At 39.8% G+C, this 19,770-nt stretch overlaps 1 protein-coding gene across 1 annotated transcript in view; it reads left to right on the top strand.

The window, feature by feature from the left end:
- Nucleotides 1–226: 226 nt before the first annotated feature.
- Nucleotides 227–19,770, top strand: part of LOC104919431 (band 4.1-like protein 1) — a 40,496-nt gene continuing 20,952 nt past the window's right edge. Inside the window, exons 1-3 of the mRNA XM_019274682.2 lie at nucleotides 227–511; nucleotides 16,228–16,317; nucleotides 16,656–16,802. Coding sequence (XP_019130227.2) covers nucleotides 16,246–16,317; nucleotides 16,656–16,802 — 219 coding nt within the window. The 5' untranslated portion in view covers nucleotides 227–511; nucleotides 16,228–16,245. The remainder of the gene's footprint in view (nucleotides 512–16,227; nucleotides 16,318–16,655; nucleotides 16,803–19,770) is intronic.

The raw sequence follows: 19,770 nt of genomic DNA, 5'->3' as shown, positions 1-19,770 counted from the left end.
TCCCATCTTCATTTTAAGGTAACATCTGGGGAGTACAAATGTGCTCTGCCCCTTATAAATAAAACCAATCAATACAGGAGGAGGTGGTGCAGTCCTGAGGCAGGAAACTCATTAAGATGATGATATTTATTATTTATTCTAATGATCAAATTGTGTTTAACTATATTTAGTGGAACTATGATTTAAAGAAAGGATGACCCCAAAACCAGTAGAGCAAGTGATAGGAGACGCTAGGTGTCATAAACGAAGCGGTCCTCGCATATCACGCACGACGCTAAGGAGTTCCCTCGCTTACACCGTGAAAACGCCCCTCTACTCTCCTCCCTTCGCCGACCGATAAGCCATCCCTGCCGGCTTGTGCCTGTCTGCTGTCCCAGCCTGCAGGGCTGCATCTCTCGCGGCGGAGAAAAGGCGCATCTGGGGCGGTGGCGGCGTCCGTCTTCCAGTTTCCTGCAATCTCAATGATCAGAACCTGGACTGAAAAGCTTGACACCCGGACCTGACAGGACAGGTATGCGTTTTTTATTTGTTTGGCTGATGACAGCGGAACAGGTGCATGCTGCATTTGCCGGTTGTTATGAAATGACATTGGAAAGCAGCTTCATACCGGTGACAAGCTTCTTTCTTTTTTTTTTTTTTTTTGCACAAAAGCGCGCTGTGCGTGCTCAGCAAACACACCGCTTTGTGCTTCAAGTGTCAAGGACGGATGGAGAGGGTGTAACCACAGAGGTTTAATCCGACCAATATGGTCGGCAGGCTTTTTTAATGAGCTGCATAGAATCAGGGCATCCTTTATTTCATGCATATCAAGGCCCAGTAGGCAGAAAGAGTCAGCAGGTGCACCTTTTCTTATCGTCTTACTGAATTACATAGCGCCAGATCAGCTCCACTGTACCCATACAGCTCACTTACAATTGTTCAAACCTATTCTTGGACATGGCAGTGTGCGTGAGGATTGTGATTTCTCTATGTGGAGCTGTAGGCTAACAGCTGATGCTCAAGATAATGAGCTAATTGGAGACGGAGTGTATTGTCGCGGGTGTGGCAGAGGGGGCAGGCGTGGGCGCCTCATGCAATCCAAAGGTCTAATAAATGTGTGAATTGCACTCTGTGAAAGTGGGCCATTAAACTGGAGATGGCCAAAAACTGGCAGAATATTTTATTTAAGAAAGAAACTTCACATTTTTTCAGTAGATGAAAAAAAAAACTGGCTTTAATTCAGTGGATGGGATTGCTTTCTTTGTATGTGTATATACACAAATATATATTTGTATATATAATAATAAATTGGTTAATTAGGATATGAGTGTAAAACATTACTTGAATGTCTCTGCAATGGGTTTTAAATGTCCTCAATTTTAAAAAACTGTAACTCAAGACTCAGCTGTAAACCACAGTCATGAAACAATGAGTCATTTTTTTACGGTGTATTTCTATTCTCAAAATGCAAAATTATCTTCAACCCTGCATTTCGGATAATGTGACAAAGTGAATTAAAATTTGATATTGTTTTGCTGTGTAAACAGATAATATTTTGACAGTTATAGCAGATACAGCAATCTGCATGAAGCATAAAACCATAAACCAAAGTACTTCCTTCCTCTTAAGGACAGAAACAAATAACAACTATTACAGTAAAAGTGCAGCAAAGAGAGAAATGTCAAAGAGAAATTACTAGCAAATAAAGCCTACATAACTGCACCATTCAGCAAGTTTTATTTCAACACCTACAGACAAGTCAGACTGTACAAATTCCCATTATCAGCAATGCATCCTTCTGTTCGTCCCCCATCCTACTCAAACACACTGTCAGCCCTCGTGTATCTGGCTCCTATGCAGCCACGCCACAGGCTAGAGTAACTCCCAGACTCTGAATTTGCGGGGGCAGAGTCCAGCAGGGGGGCAAATTAGACCTAAATCCATCCATCTGTCCGTCTGTGGTTCTGCCCCTCCATGCATCCTCCAGTCTCATTTTCCCTTTCTTTCACATGCTCCACTTTCAGCCTCCCTGGTGTGCAATGCAATGGTGCAACTATATGCAGTGTGGTGCTCCTCTGTCACGCACTTTTGCTTGTTCACATTAAAGGGCAAAGCTTCTTTGTTTGACTGCATGTTGTGTTAAACACCTACAGGTAAAAAACATTGAATACCTGTTTTCTAGGATGTTGTCAAGGTTGTTCAAGGAGCTTAGCTGCAGGTATTACAGTAATGAAATTACATGCTACATTTCACACAGAGTCATTTGCTCTTATCTATGACAGGTAAGCTGTAACAGACATTCAAGCAAAACTCTTCAGTTGAAACATAGAGGGACTAGCAAGGTTATATACCGGATGTACTCCCTGCATTCACAGGCGGTGACTCCATTACTTTTCGGTCAATGTGCGACCTCTGTGCAATCTGTTACCAATGCACATGCTGTAAGGGTAAAGGTTAGATTGTATGTTGTACAGCTGCAGGATACACTTTTGTCTATGTGTGCATGTGTGTGTTTCTGTGCATGCTTGTTTAAGGTAGGACACAATCGACACGATTCTCCCCCGAGTCCTATTTCAAGTCATCGTGTGATCGATTTGTAATAGCTCATTGAAGCGGGGCCAGTGGTCTGTTCACAGCCAAATTGGAATTCTCCACAAGATAAACTCACGTCGCTTAGAAGTGAGAGGAGCTTTCAAAGGCATATTAAAGATAACAGCATGTAATAAACTGTCACTTTTTGCATTATCATCACAAATGATGCATTGTAGGATACAGTGTCTAACTCAGCAAGACATCCCATTTTCTGCCGATCTCCTCTCTAACATCATATTAAAATGATGACTGGTAACACAGTGTGAAAAAGGTATATTCTATTGCCATCATTAAATGTTAAGCCACAAATCAAAAACAGTCATAAGATGAGACTGACAGTGTTCCAATTTAAAATGAGAAAAAGTACATCTGCTGATAGGGTGAGGCTAAAACTTGAGAATATATAAATGTACTGAGTTTTTCCGAGACAACGACAATGACAAGATAAGTCTGAGATATATTTCAGTTTGAAAGTTAGGATGACCCAACGTGTTGAAGAGTTGAACAGCAGGCTTCAACTTTTTTTTTTTTTTTACAATCTTCCCATGGACTTTCATCGTAAAAAATGTAAACGTAATCTGAATATTTGTTAAACAAACTTATTAAAGACTTGACTTCAGTACTTTATGTAGAAGTTGTAGAAGTTTGCATACTCCTGATTAACTTTCATAATACCTATAAAGACAGACTATTATTTTAAGTTGAATATTTTTTTTCATTCACAAGTCCCACATTTAAAGACTTCTGGCATAATTTCACATTACATATCTTGAACTGAGATTACATAGTGATGATTTACAGTGCAGTAAAAGTCATAAGAATGATCTCTGTCATAAAAAGAGAATCCACTCCACCATTTTTATTGAAGCTAAATTGTAAATCATGTATTGCATATTTGATTTGAATAGTATAATCTTAAATATTCTTGCCCCTCCACTGTGACACACATACTATAAATCTACATCATGTTTTACTGACCTTTTGTGTTCATGGCAAACCATTTTAAAGCTGACTAGAAGCTGACATCCCTCCGTACATAATAACTGTTGGTCATCCTCTTCCACCCACCACCACCGTCTCCACCGTGTCAACTTCAGTGCACCCACCTCTACATGAACTGTCAAATTCGTCAGTACAGTGCCATGTGATTGTGCACCTCTACTTCTCTGTGTATGTGTCAGCTCGCAAAAATAGTGCCTCCAGACTGCTCTCTCTCTCTTTTATTCTCTTTTTCTTTGTCTTATTTTGATATGCCTGACAGATGCTGTTAGGCTAGGGTTCCCATGGTAACTGCATCTTAAACAGGCACGCATGATGTCTCTGTGTTAACCATCGTTAGTAGTGACACTGTGCTCTTTGGTCAGACAGAAAAACAGTGAACTGCACTGCTGGGGCCTGTCATTTTCCTGTCATTGTGGTGACAAGGGAAGATGTGTTTTGCTTTGTCTATTTGCAAGTAAATGCCCTTAAAAGTGCATTGAAGGAAGAGGGGATTCATCCGTGTGTACATTATGAGCATGCAGACGGCGCTTTTACTGTAGGACTGTGAGAAAGATGGTTGTCTTCAGTTTAACTGAGTGTTGTGATAGAGTGAAGTATAATCTAAGAGTTGTAGGGCTTTTTTCTTTCATTATCTTCATTCTTTTCTCATTTCTATTCATTATCACATAAACAATTACAAAAAATGCTCTTACTTACTCTGTCCAGCTAAGGTCATGATAATCACCAGGCTGCTCGAATATGCTGAATAAGAGCAATACCAGTGAATCAGTGAAATAGCACTGCAAGAAATATTAACTTTGTGACTGTTTCTGTGGGGGCTGTGTCAAGTAGGTGCTGATTCCACTCTATGGTCAGTTCTAAGGGTGCAGTTTGAGATGTTTAATGTATTAAATTGCAATATTTGACACACTGCACACACACACTATGGAGTTGTATAAAAAAAGAGTGATATTTATAGTATACACTCTTGCTCTGTCTCACTATGCAAACTGCTGCAGCACGTCTGACAGGACTGTGTTTGTCAGTGAGTGTATCAACATTATGTCAACATGTCTCACAATCAGTGTCACCCACACGAGTGTCTGCACAGTGGTGGTTCTTAAAATATTTTTTAGGGGGGATTTTTTTTAAAATCTGGCAGTCTGGGTACTCCAATCATGTCATAGGAATTGAATTTGCTTTTGACCTTTAATGTAATTATTAGAGAATCATGACGGAAAACTGTTGTGCTGGGGACACTTCACCCGTGAGCGTACTCCTGTTAGAGAGCAAGAAGGACACCGCTGACGTTGTTAACTCTTTAATACGGGCCGATCAATACATACATCCATCCACAACACTGACTCTGATAGGACCCCCAAACATAAACATAGCTGTCCCGGTAAACTGCTTGACCCAAAACAGACTAACTTAAAGAAGCCTGACTGAAATTATCCAGATATTTAAGTCAAGATTATATTTCAACAAATTGACCTGTGACTAATATGAATGTGCCTACTCTCAAGTAGAAATTTATAACAGTAATATTCTCATGCCTTGTTACACATCCCCCCCACCCCTTCACTAAATGAAAGTATGATTACTTTGTGGTCAAGAACAGAAGAGGTTGGCTTTTCCACTTGTGTAAACTGATTCAATATTTAAGATATTCATCTCATAAATCAACAGTGCATTTTGACAGATCATTTTGAGAGATTTCACTGCCTGATTTGTTTTTCATTCGGCACCTTCTTTGACTGCAAGTGATAATGAAGCAGACACAGATAAGTTCGCAATCACGCAATCTGTCTTTTTATATTGGCTCAAAAAGGGGAACTTAGCACTTCAGTTGTTGAGTGTAGAAACTTTACCAGTCCTTGTAATTTTCCTGTTGTAGTGCAGAACCTTCCCCTGAGAGAGTGCTTTTACTGTCGATGCAGGTAGCACCACTCCCTCTGAGCTTGCTTTCTCTTTGGGAGGACGATCTTGCAGCCTCATTGGTTCGTAAGTCGCATCATTTATCTCTGTTGTGGTGTGACATGATTTGCAGCAGACTTAACAGTCGTGCTATGCAATCTCCGCCCAAGACTGCTGAATGCCAAAGGTTTGCAGACAGTGTGTATGTGGTTTCCACTGAACAAGGACATCTCGCCACTCCCACTTCTTCCCCAGCCCCCACCGTCCTGTACCTGGTTTCCAAGAGCCAGCTTCTGCCCAGCAAGGATTGATGGACTGGCTGCGAATGCCATTAGAAGGGAAACACTGATTATAAAGCCAAGATGTGGAGGGAGCTGCATGATAAAATGGCAAGGCTCATTGAGGGATGTTCAGTGATTGGTTAATACAGTAGGTGGCCTCTGTGGTTGTCAGTGTAGATACTGTAATTTAGCATGACATGTGCTAATAATGCTAATAATCAGTAAGGACAGAATACAAAAAGTAAAACAAATATTATATTATAAATAAGTCAACAGTCATGCTATGGCTCTGTGTGGCTGTCCTTAAATTAAATTAACTGTGACTCCCTTAATCCTTCAATGATTTTCATGAAATTTGCTTTTTATAAATGTGCAAAATTTGTGCTAATTAGAATTAAATTCAATTACATGGGTTGGAGTTAACTGTGGAGCCACAACTTCCATTGGGACATGCAGGCTCCCATCTATCAATAGGCAGCATCAAGTGTAAAATATTCAGAATTTCAACCTTCACAAATTGAGACCATAGTATACAAAAACTCATTTTAAAACTTTTGCAAATCTCTGCAGGTTGCATCTGGCACTTATGGTGGCATTGCAGTAGGTGTTTCACCATCTGCTGCCTGGCAGCGATCTGAACTCTATTGAGTGCACTCTTCTAGTCTACATCTGAAATGATAAAAACAACGTACTGTTCTGCATTTCTGATGACATCAACATCTCAGTTATGTTAAAAATAGATTAAGATATTTGAGCTACCTTCTGCAGAGCTATTTGAAATTGGAAGCTCTGGGAAACACTTCAACACTCTTGTTTTGCTTAAAGGTAAAACTGTGTTTTGCGATGATGTAGATGAAATGAATCTATTCGCATATTTGGAACTGAATGTTTTAAATCACATTTAGCGGTGCTATAGCTTGCGCCTATCTGTTGTGATGTCAGACGGATGACTGTGAATGTTGTAGCTGAGTGACAGATAGAAATGAATGTTTGGACTTTTGTTTTTTCAGCATCAGACCATTAACAGGATGTAATCTAAAGATGAGGTCCTGACAAAACGATAGATATTTATGAATTTTTATTGAATCCTGGCCCGTTGCCATGGCAGATCATCAGTCCCTCTACAGTGAAGATGTTTAAAGATAAACAGTGAGGTTGTTGTTTGTGCTAGTTAAAGGCACCATGTAGAGGAATTAACCTCCAAAAAGTGCCAAACTCCCCATTATGGCAGCCAACCTGTCCAATTAACATCGTGGAAAACAACAAGGATACTTTTACACTTGGCAGAAAGAGGAGAGACACAGATCCATATTTACAGTCAGTTATAATTAAAATGTCCTGAAAGCAGACAGATGGTTTGGTTGGAGCAAACTGGCTTTTTTTTTAGCACAAGTAATATCCCTTTAAATCTCTAAATTAATGAATAGCCTAATTAACAGGAGCACAGTTTGAGGCATGCTTTGTTCATCTTTGTAAATGATGTAGTCACAAAAGACGTTTTGGCAAAGGAAGAAGACTGCCTGGAGATCACAGTAAGCACATTATCTGCATGCTCCTCTCGACAGCACATTATACATGACGACAGTACTAATGCTACTATTGCAACTACTACTATCTTTGTTTTAGTTATGAGATTAATTATCCAGCAATATTAAAAAGAAATTTTTAAAAAGCTTCAATTAGGAAGAGCAAAGAGCGGTGATAAAAATATGTTTTATTAAAGCCTTTCTGTAAAAATGAGCCTTAAAAGTCATCACTTTATTATAACTCGTATTCTTATCTTACACAGTAAGTGAAGCAGTTCATAAGCTGATGACACTTTTTGTAGTCAGAACTTTATGGTTAAATGGGCCATTGCTAAAATAAAATAAAATAATAAGAATGATATTAAACTATTAACCTATTAAATCAGTGTTTTTATTTAAGGGTCAGTTAACCGTAATTACAAAACAAATAAAACCATGTTTTCATCTTTCCTTACTTATCCCTCATGATATTTAGCCATACAGAGAGTTTTATTTGCCACTCAGCACAATTGCAGCCTGTGGATGATCCTGAGAAACTGGGACATCGTTTCTGGAAAGATGTGTAGCTGTTTAGTTTGTCATAATTATTCAAACCCCTAATTTAAAAGGTCTTAAGCACCACAAATGAAATTCTTTTTCACGTCCACTATCTGTGTAGCCAGACACTTTCACTATCCTCTAAGTGGGAAAACTTTCTTTTGTGTAATTTAGGTGACCAGATTCTTTAAGCATCCTCAGTTGTTTCTTTTATTCTTGTTATGCAAGAGCTTTGACAATGAAGGAGGCTCCTGGAATCACTGGTTTGTATGAAAACATATTGCTTTTGCAAGTAGGTTGACCAAGTGGAAACAAGTGTGAAATGCTACATAGAGGCTAAAAGTCTTGGGGGATGTTGTGAGAAATGCTAAAGAGGATGATGTTTTTCTTATAACAACACCATAACAGCTGTCAAAAAAGGATATATATATATATAAATGCTGCAGTTTGATCTAAAAGCTCTAAAATGGTGCAATCAGCGGCATCAACAGTGAGGGGGAGGCAGCTCTGTTGTGCTGATGAGTGCTTTAAAACCTCACACAAATAGTTGTTTTTTCAATCTGATTGGGTTATTATTCAGTAATAGCTTAGTAATAGCTATATTTATGGGGATTTCTTTTGATATGTTGTTTAAAATCAGTTTAAAATATCTCTGGAGCCCAGCTGTACAAGTACACAACACTTTACGTGCAAAGTTTAGAAATGGTGACAAGAGGTGGTGCCGATGACACTGTGACTTCTGCTATCGTCACTGTTTTGCTCTCGTGCTGCACCCCAGACTTCCTTTTTTTTTTTTTTTTCCAACACACTCTGGAGGGAGACACTGGAACACTGGACGCTGTTAGCACATGCACAGTTTCTTGACAACAAACTGTGAAGTGCGAAAGAAGTCCACAAGCTGTGTTTCCCTTGCGCTACTGTGACATATTTTTGAGATGATATATTTGACAGATTTCTCCTGCCCACCTGCTGATGAACGATGCGTGCAAGTGACGCCTGCCTGAAGACGCATCCATTTTTGGGGCCTCTAAATTGACAGACTCTTTGTTTGGGAGATGGCATGAAGACAAATGAGCACAGGCAGGCTGCGGTGAATGGTGCATCATGGACATCATTCTGCCCTAGATGATCAGCCATCATGTCCGTTACTATCTGACAATTTATCTGAGCTGACCCAACTGCAGACAATTGTTTTTTTCCAGGCATCACATTGTCTGCATTTTGCTTCCTTTTGTTGGAGAGGAGTTGACGTTCTGCAGAGACTTCTTTCCTCTTCAGTGAGTGCGGTTTCAAAGTCTTGTGGTTGATCCTGGCTTACATCAGGACAGCCGCGCTGCTCAGTAATGATTACTGTGTATCAGGACTGACTCTGAAATGTAGAGTGCAGAGGAGGTCATCTCCAGAGATAGACTGACATGCCAAGGTTGACAGAGTCCTGAATGAGAGCACTCAGTGATAGAGAAGTCTGTGTGCATGTGTATGTGTGCCTATGAGGACAGTGTGTTTTTGACTCACTATAGGCTGAGTCTTGCTTATCTGTGTCTTATCTTAAAAGATTTTCAATAGCTGATCAGCTTAGCTTATCTTATTGATTCCTGCGGTGTTTTGTAGCACGCTTCAGTAGGCAACACTTCTAATGGAAACAAAGCATATTCATTTGATCTATAGATACAATCTGTTCTATTTCACAGTCGGAGATGCTGTACATCATGGACGTTAGATTTATCATCTTTACTTCTCACCCGTAAAAAATATTTTAAACAAAGTGCAATGATGTGAAAAATGTTTGAAATGTGGAGGCAAGTACTTCACTGCAGAGAAATACAAGTTTCTCATATTTTAATACAGTAACCATCTGTACACTCTCTGTTTTTACAGTCAGCCTCGGAAGTGTACAGTAAATGACTCATGGCTGCATCCCATTCTGAATAAATCGCAGGGTTTATACAGGTAAATGTGATTAGTGTTGAAGGATCTTGTGTGCTACCAGCAGCCAAGACGATCAGATTATATCCTTTTTATTTTAGGGGGAATTTGGATGTTTTAAGGATCAGTCTGGGCTGGGATTTCATCCTGCAATTTAAGGTTGAGACAAATTCTTTTTTTTTTTAAATGACAGTAACCTTCTTAAGCAGAATTTAACTTCTGGTGATGCAGATAAGGCTTTGAAGAAAAAAATATTCCTTGTAGGGAAATAATGTTTACATAAAATGTAATAAAAAAATGAATTGAATGAATAATAATTATAGAGCTTTTTTACATTCTGGTCAAATGTCAGGGTGGTGGTGTAGCAGTGGGAGGAATTCGCCCATGGCACAAACAGACAAGCAGTAATTATTTGGTTCCTGAATTGAAACATGATGAATTCCAGGGTTAGAAAATTATATACTGAATGAAAACATGTAATCCACACTTGTAATTAAATTATATATATGTAATTGAGATTCGACACCTGACTCAGGATAAAATGAAACTTTGAAGCTGCAAAAATTTAATTTATTGCATAACTTTTGCAGTGGATTGCGTTTCTGTATTTCTGTGGATTTCACCTGTAAGAGTTTATGATTCTCATGATATTGTTCTTGTTTTTGGGGTGGTCAAGGCACATGGGTCTTGAAGCAGCAGCAACATGGAGGAGAGTAAAGCACCTGTAATGTAAAAGACGTCACTCATAGTGACAAACCAGTCAAGATATATCATCTTCATCGTTTTGGGTAACGGTTTTGGTCTTCTGATCATATTCACTTGGTTCACTCTCACTCAAATTTTCGGTTTGCCATGCAAAATAGCTCTAAAAACCAACTGTCTGCCCAGCAACAACTGACAGACAGACACAGTTAGCAAATAACTGGTGAACAGAGTGAAGCATTTAACAGCTAGAGAATCAGATATTTCTTTCAGGAGTTGGTAGAGACCAAAAACAGAACAAACAAAGGAGAATAAATATTGGACTAAGATTCATCAGGTGGTTATCTGCTTGATGTAGGCTATAGGGCTGGTAACATTCCCCAGAAATTGAATTCGAATATTAGTCTTAAAAAATGGTCCGAATATCGAATATATTCGAATATTCTTAATTAATTAATTAATTAATTAATTATTTTCCCCCCGCGGAGAATAGGACTTGTAACAGTATTGTAACAGTACCCCGTTATATCCAACAGAGGGCGTTGCACTGCCAAATGTCAAGAAAAACGACCAGTGGTAGTCAAACGCTGATTTATTTTCGGTCTTCAAACTAAATCCAAGCGTCATGTTCAACATGTTACATTTAGTGTAACTTCAGTGCAATTTATGCAAAACTGTACTGCTCATCGGGATCACTGGTGTGTAGCCTGCTCTTCATTGAGGTGGGGAGCGGGATGGGGTGCTTCCTTGTTGTGTCACGTGACTGCAGATAGCTAGCCTACAGGTCAGTAAGGGACGCACCATGGGACACAACGGAGGAGAATCAATGCGCGCGCTGCCCTGAGCAAATAGTAAATATTCGAATATTCATTTTTACGTTCGAATATACATATTTTTATCATATTCGAATAATATTCGAAATTCGAATATTAGTTTACCAGTCCTAGTAGGCTACTGGATGTTGCTAAAAAGTACATCAACCTAAAAGCCCCCACATAGGCCATTTCTGAGTCTCTATAACATGAAATGTTTAGAACAACAATAAACAGCAATGTATTATATTTATTAACGTTATTATTAATTAATTAAAACTTTCAAAAACAAAAACTTGGCTCTGGTTTGATCAGATCTTACCAACAGAGACATCACCCTGGCAACCTAACGCATCAGCTGTCATCCCGATCTGGTTATTATCGATTTGATATGTTGCTCAGTTCTGATTGGTGAATGGAAAATGATCACCTTAGCACAGAGGAAAACATGAGTTTTAGTTAGATAGATGTTCGGGGCCTTTACCATAGTGAATACTGATCATTCGCCTCTGTGGATAAACAGTAAGAATGGGCTGCAAAGCTTCCCCTTTTGTTATATCAATATCGCATTGAATTCTGCCTCTTGATGTCTGATACAATTACTATCAGTATGGGACTCCTGCGACCTTTACTGAGCTGCAGGTACAGGTTCTGTTTTCATTAGGACAAAAACACAAAAAACTACCCACACAGGCATTAACAGACAGGAGTGTAGGTGAGAGGAAGCTGTCTGGGATTATTTTGGTTGCTCTATGACTCAAGCCTAAGTTAAAACTTGTAGTACAGTATCACAGTGGTGACTGACTGAAATGATATCCATTTGCTATATAACCATCTGAATATAGGCACTTTCCCACATCTAGTCTGTTAAGTTGATCCATAAACTTCTAACGTATAATTAAAAGATTTCTCTCTGACTGAAAGAAAAGCCAACTCAAATAATGCAGTTATTATTGAAGGCCTTCAATTCTGCACATTGTTTTCAGGGATTCACTCACCTCGATGCTGTTATACTTCCCTGAGACTTTTCTTGATTTTTGAAATTTATGAACCAAAGGGCTCCAGATGATTTTGTAGAGACCTTTAATGGTAGCCTGTTTGAAGACTATTACTGTTTTTTACTGAATTTTGAGTCTAAACAGCTGCAGCATCTCACACATCTCTCCATCATCTCCCTCACACAGATGATTAGTTGTGCGAAGACCGGAAATGATGTGGAGTCAGAGTGATTGAATCACAAAGTGGCCCAAATGAAACAATTGATTGGCCTCGCGATCATGATGTGTGTGAAATGAGCGGCCCAAAGTCTCTGACACTGATCTATTCAAATTCTTCTCAAGTTTGCTTGTGATTCACTAATACATTTTCCTGACAGCTGCTTCATGGGAGTTGACATTCACACAGGGTGAAGGTGTTATAGTGGACAGATCTGATTGGCTCGTGTGAGCAAATGTTTGGGAGAACTGGTGTTTGTCAGGGGAATGAGATCACATTAGAGATGGATGTCAGGGTAAAAGAATTGAATCTGGATAATCTTTTCTGTGTTTCTCAGTAGTGTTCTGGAGAAATTGCTGAAGTCAAAGGTCAATGGTGAGGTCAGGAAGGAAGAAAGTGTTCAGGAGCCTCTGATGTCTTATGCTGTATTATTTATTGACGCTTGATCAAGGAGAATTAGAAACACTCTCAAAGTACATCAGAAGTGCCTGAGTCGGTCTCACATTCTGCCCAACTCATCCTGGTGTATAGACTTTAAACCCCAAGATAACACCACAAATACTACACGCCCAGAAATAGTCTGAGAGAATATTTTTATTCATGCAGGTGTTATTGTCAGTATATTCTAGTCTGGAGACACAGATGTCTGTTTACGCAGATTGGAACGTCAACGGCAAGCTATCTATTATGTCTATGAAGGCAGCAATGGGTCTCTTCGACCCTGGTCACCACAGTGTTGAGATAGACTGGCACCTACTGTTCTCAACTAAAGCCAAACAACTAATACTGCTGAGGGCCAGGGTCCATTTGCAAATATGGACACTTTACCGTGAAACAAGAGGCAGTTAGGCACTGTTGTGCTTTGAGCTAATTGCTAACATCAGCCTGATAACATGCTAACTTGCTCACAATGATAATGCTATCATGCTGATATTGCTTAGTAATTTACACTAAACCCAAAAGTACATTTGTGAATAATACGAATATCATTAGTTCTGCAGGTATTTGTTTATAAACAAATGTTTTGGACACAAATGAAACCCATAAAGATTTTGGACTGATGATGGCGCTGCATAAAAGGGATCACCAAAGTTATTCATCCTCTGAGCCTCTGCTTTAGTTTACTCAGAACCACAGTAGTCAACCCTATGGTGACATTCGAGGAAAAGACATGGGAGTTCAAAGTCAGTTCATCCACTGGGGACCATGATTTTTGTTAGAAAATTGAGATTTGGTGAAAGAATATTTGCTTTACTTACAAAGTGACATCTGGAGAGAGTCAGGGGATAGCATGCAGTGAAAGGCCCAGGGTAGATTTAGTCTCAGCCTTACCATGTGGTGTGTGTTCTACATGACACACTATCACCATCACTATGACTGTATGTATGACATTTCAGACAATGGACCAGCTGACCAACCATAAAACGTGTCAGTGCTATGACATTAATAACATATAATTAATAGTGGATTCCATCGAAGGTCAATTTATGATAACATTGAATAATTCGCTCCTGTAATAAAATACATAGATAAAGTTGTGTAGTACTGAACTTGTGAATCTACACTATGACTTTGAGATGTTTTTAGATTACTGGGAGGATGTTTTTGATGAGATGTGTGTATTTATTGAACAGGTTCACTCATCAGTAAGCTCCATGCAGCGTTTTGTTATTATTATTCCAACAGAGCACTGTATATATATGCATTAATGTAAATTGGCTCTTCTCTTGTCTGACTTTGACAGTGTTTCATTGCATAAACATGAGTCCTAAACATAAATCAACGCAGAATCTGGTTTGGAAAGTATAATCTAACTTGATTTTGACTACTTTAACTTGAAAAACATGCCTATAATATAAAGTCATAATGAGAATATGTTTTAAATCAATTATATTATTATTCAATAATTAATTGGATTAATTAAACAACCTGCAGGCTCTTCAAAGTTGTAAAGGAACACTCACATGGTGGTGAGGGTGACATCTGCCGCCTTTCTGGAGCCAGACTGCACTCGTCTTTGATCTGGCTTCATTATGCAGAGGGAGGCTGACCTATCATGAAAGCTGAGATGTGCTGTGTTCCAGCCTCTCAAATTGTAAACACAGGGATGTCAGGGACAGCTGGTTGACTGAAAAATTGTTAATTAGGACCTATTATTTGTAGGGAAATATTACCATATCTTTTCCCAGTTTACACTTTATTGTCCATTATTAGACCAGTTTAAGCCTCTGTTTTCCCTGGAAGCGTTGTACTTTTTATAAGAGCTTCCCTGGTCCCCTCCTCACTAATCCCTTCCGCTCATTAACCTCTTGCCTTACTTTATGCTTTTTTTCACATTCAAGTTTCAATATTTGCATTAGAAATGTCTTCTCAGTATGTGTGATACAAATTTAGAGCAACTGATGTTTTCATTTTCGAATCAATAATTGATGATAGTTTGCTATGAAATGAAAACCACGTTGTCTTTATGGCTGTTTTAAACTTTATAGGTCGTCATTAATTTAGTAGATGGAGCTCTCTGGGTTTTAAACAATATTACACATGCCTTAGTCAACACATTTCCTGGAGTTACTAAGAAACTGTTTCATTATACTATGGAATTTACATTTTAAGCATGCAGCCTTTCTCTTCAAAATGAAAAATGAGAATTCTCCAAGATAAATTATATACTTGAGCCAAGAAACAACCACCCTATGTTTTTGCCAGATTGGGAAGAGGAACCTACATAACACCTACATAAAACTCTGCATCATTATCCCATCCCAATCCAATCCCTCTCAAGAACTTGCCTAAGTATAGAATCTAAACAAACTGTAATTAGGAAGAAAATGCCCCGTGTTACCTCTAAAAATCTCAACTCAGGAATGTTAAACCCGTGACCCCATGCTCACTTTTCATACTAAAGCCACAGATTGACTCTGGACTTTATCGTGAGTAATTCATTCCTCTTAGCTGTACCAACTAATCTGAATATCAGCTATTGTAACTGCGTGTCATCCAGAGCGTTGTGTAAGAGTCCACTATGGCAATGGTCACCTTCAAATGACAGCCTCATCTGTCTCCAGTTTGCCCGAATATTGTATCAGCATTGTTATGTCTCACGCTCCAGCCCCCTCTCTTGTCCCTTCCCTGGTGTCTCTCTCCTCATAACCTCTGCCTTTTATTCTCCGCTACTCTTTCCTTCCTCCTGTCTCATCCTCAGATTGTTGTCACATTTCCAGTGCCCATTCCTTCCTTGTCACCGCTCCCCTCCCTCTTTCTCTTTCTCTATCTCGGTGTGTCTGCTGTCTTCTGCTGTGCCGCAGGGCTCTCTGGCTGATGTAATTTATGCTATCTCCTTTGCTAGTGTGAGAAGAGAGAGTCCTGAAGCCAACACTCTTCATGCAGAGTGCTCCTGTGGGAGGCTGTGAGCCAGCACTGCCTGAACTACCTGCTTTCAGCATCTCTCGATGCACAATGCAATGACCATGCATGTGACAAAGACGCTTAATCTGCATGGCAGTGCAGGTTAATTAAAAGATACATCGCAGTAGCTGTCTGCCTGCAAAATAAATTGGATGTGATGTTGCCACAGGTATCTGTGGCCATTCATCAGACCGAAATGTCAGTTTAAGTGAAGATTCCTTATGCTGTGTACAGATGGAAAAGTGTTTTTCTTACATCTCAAGAGTCAAATCCATCAGGAGTACATAGGCGGACAGTGTTTTTTAGAGCAGGGAAATATTTGATGTTGACTGAATTTGTTTGTCTGGTTTTCAGGACTTGCAATCCATTTCAATGACAACAGAGGAGGCTTTGGCTGGGGAGATGAAGAGTGCAATGGAGGGTGACTTCAGGAGAACCAATCAGGTGGGAGCACTGTGGAACTCACACTCACAGCAGCTGTAGATCATTTTACTCAGGTCTTTCAATCACTCAGGGACCTTCCGGCTTCCTGTTTGATATGCAAGGCAGCTAGCCCCCTCTGCCTGTGCCAGTAACTTAACATCTTAACATCTTAGAGCACCAGCTCACACCATAATCCATGCATCTGATGATTGCTTCACACGATCAGAGATTTAGGCCTTAAATCACTTTGCAAGACAAGTGCAAAATGGCTCTCATGAGACGCAGAATTCAAATATAAGAAGACAAAGTAGAGTGACTTGAAGCTCACCCACTCAGAGGATGGATTTTCTCTCTCCTAGGTTCCAGAGGACCACGGGGAAGATGATAGCTCTGAGAAGACCCCTAGCAAAGCCTCCAAATCTCCCCAGAAAACCACCAAACGGCCCAAGACTGTCCCTGTTAAAGTTACTCTACTTGACGGCTCAGACTATGAGGCTGCAGTTGAGGTATGTTACTCACTTCACATTCACTCACTTTTCAAGGATGGGAAAAAAATGGCTTTAAATACATTTTCAATTGCAGCATAAGAAAACCTAAGTGGAAACAGAAGTTGAGTAGAAAATAAACAAAACATCAAGCATGCAAACATAAGACGTTTTTAGAGTGCTGAGGAGACTAACATTGCTCAAATTCACACACGAAACACTGTTGTTGTTGCTGATTTGATTTAATTATGCTTATTTTTTTGAAGCGTCCAAGACCTAATATTCTTATAACACTAGTGGATGGAAACACCCATTAATTCACTTTTTTGCTATAAATTTGTTTACTCTACAAGGGGATTGAACTTGTCTACTTCACTTTCATCTCTCAAAATGGTTACTTTTCATTTGTTCACAACTAACACTGATACTGGACGGTATACTGTGTTCTGTATCAGGGTTGTGCATGGCTGCCCCTCAGAAAATTTTCAGTCACAGGTCATAAAATTTGTAATACTATGTGTTGTTTGCTGCCTCCATCACAGGATGGCAGGAAATCGTTTTATTGACCTACAAGACAGATAAGAAGATATTACATGCTTTGTATTGACTTTTGTTGTGCTCTGTCAGAACAAAACACCTTTTCTGTTACTTTACCTTTCATTTTCCAGGTTCATAGGTTGCTAAGATGATTTACAAACATCTGTGAGTTTGTACTCTTTTGGATCAGACTAGATCGCAACAATAGACTGGATAAAACATGGACGTGGTATACATGGTGTCACCATCACATGTTTCTGTAGAGCTCTTGTGAAACTCATGGTGTGGTGGCGCTGGTCATCGCCATTTTGGCAGTCCTACATCCGTCAGCTCCCCGCTAATCTAAAAATGGGCAAAGATTTGGAGCTTGGGTGGAGCTGAGGTGGGCTGAATGAAGTCTAATTGCTTAAACAAGCCATCTTTAATGGCACCCAAATGTCAATTAATGTGTCCACGCTGTGAAATGTGCATAACTCTAAAACTTAATATGATTTAAATGGGTGAGTTAAAAAAACTAATCGGACTCAGTACAGCTGTCATGAACAGAGAAATAAGCTATAGTGAGCAAGTTTGTTTTTCTACCAGGCTGTAAACATGTTTATTTCTGCTGTGAAGTTAGATTTTAATATGAGCGAGACTGACTTGTTTTGTAGCCATTCGAAGAAAGGCAGTGTCTAGCACTTCTGCCTTTGCTTCACTTCACAGCTGCGGAGGTTGCCACGTGTTCACAACCTGCCTGATTGCATGTTTGGTGCTAAATCATAGTTCATTGTAGAGTTTTCAGGTTTTCACTACGTTTCCAGATCTCAGCAATCACATAGTTATAACAGGAAAAAATGATGATGGCCAAAATAAAACCTTTCAAGCTTCTTCCACAGCTAAACACACAAGCAATTTTGCAAACATGCAGAAACATAATTGGACTTTTCAGGGATTTCGATGAAAATGATGTTTTGCAGTGGTATTAAAACACAGTTTGGCTGTCTCTCCACGCTGAAATGCACATAAAATGCATATCTTGCTGTACAGGGTGACAAGAAATACAGTATTTTAAAGAAGCTGGTGTCCGTCTCTCTGGTTGAACAGAGTCCTTGACTCAGCACACCACACCACAGTACCCCTCAGTGGGATTTAGTCTCCCTCTGTAATACACGCTACTGAGTCAGGAAATGCAGCTCTGCTGCTATTCTCATCGAGAGGGGGAGTGATGGGTGGAGGGAGGTAAGACAAGCTCTACTTTGTGGGGGATGGAAGGCTCAGATGAGCAATCCCTAGCTTCCATTAATCGTGACTGTAGCCTTTTGTGTTTGTAAACAGACAATTTCCCACAGCTCATGGTTTATTTGAATATAACAGCAGCCCACACACTCATCATGATCGAGCAGTGTAGAGAAATGAATCTGCTCCTGGACTGAAATGACTTCTTAAGCTGTGCGAGTTGTATCGAAAGGGCTGTTCCACACCAGAGGGAGATCCTGGGCAGGACTTGCATAGCTGCTATGAATCACATTGAAGCAAGCGCTGGAACCCCATTGGATGCTGCTGCTCATGATGGAGTGTGATCTTTGACGAGAATGATCTTGTTGGCTGCTCGACCTCATTCATGTCAACTATATTCCTTTTATGGCTTACTGCCTCTCACGTGACCTCCCATATTTTACTTACCAGAGCCAGCGAGAGGAAAAATATGTCCTGAATGAGGCATCACACACATTATCCTTCAACTCAACCCCCTTACCACCCCCCATCTCTCCTTCCACACACACACACACACACACACACATTTCTTCGTGTCACCTGGGCAGTGACACTAGAGGTATTGGGCTTTGACAGAAAATCCATACAGCTGACAGATGAGTGCTCTTATGTTTGACCGGGGGAGAAAATAGAAGGGCTGAAGGAAAGAGGAGGAGGAAAAGATGAAGAGAGTGGGGGAGGAGGTAGAGAGGAAGATGAAGAGGGGGTAGATGCCAGGAGGGCTTGCTTATGTACTGTAGTATGTATGAGTGTGTATATCACTGTGCCTGTAATGGGGGAAAAGGCAAGTGGGGACACAATGATGAATGCAATGAAATCATTACTTTAATTACAGTCATGATGTCCACCAAGCGAGCGGGCCTTGATGATAAAAGCTCAGGGAAGCTGCCTGAGCCTCGTATTGATGTTTGGCTCACGACGTTATAGATATTGATTGAGTTCAGTGCATTTAGATTGTCCAGACCTAAAGCTGTGGTATTAAAGAAAGAACTCCACCACCTGCTTGCAATACTCCACTGCCTTCAAGCTTACAATTTCAAGTGATTACATATTTTTGAAGAAACATCTTGAATGAAACATCTGGCATTTTGAATGAGACCATTGTACCCATACTTTAACGACCTAACTTTCGGCTGAAAGTAATTTCTGCAAGTCCAGTCCATGAAATTTCATTTTCATGGTTCCTTCATTTCTG

Source organism: Larimichthys crocea, chromosome XV, assembly GCF_000972845.2.
Source record: "Larimichthys crocea isolate SSNF chromosome XV, L_crocea_2.0, whole genome shotgun sequence".
Taxonomy (NCBI): domain Eukaryota; kingdom Metazoa; phylum Chordata; class Actinopteri; family Sciaenidae; genus Larimichthys; species Larimichthys crocea.
This window is presented reverse-complemented; position numbering and strand designations above follow the sequence as displayed.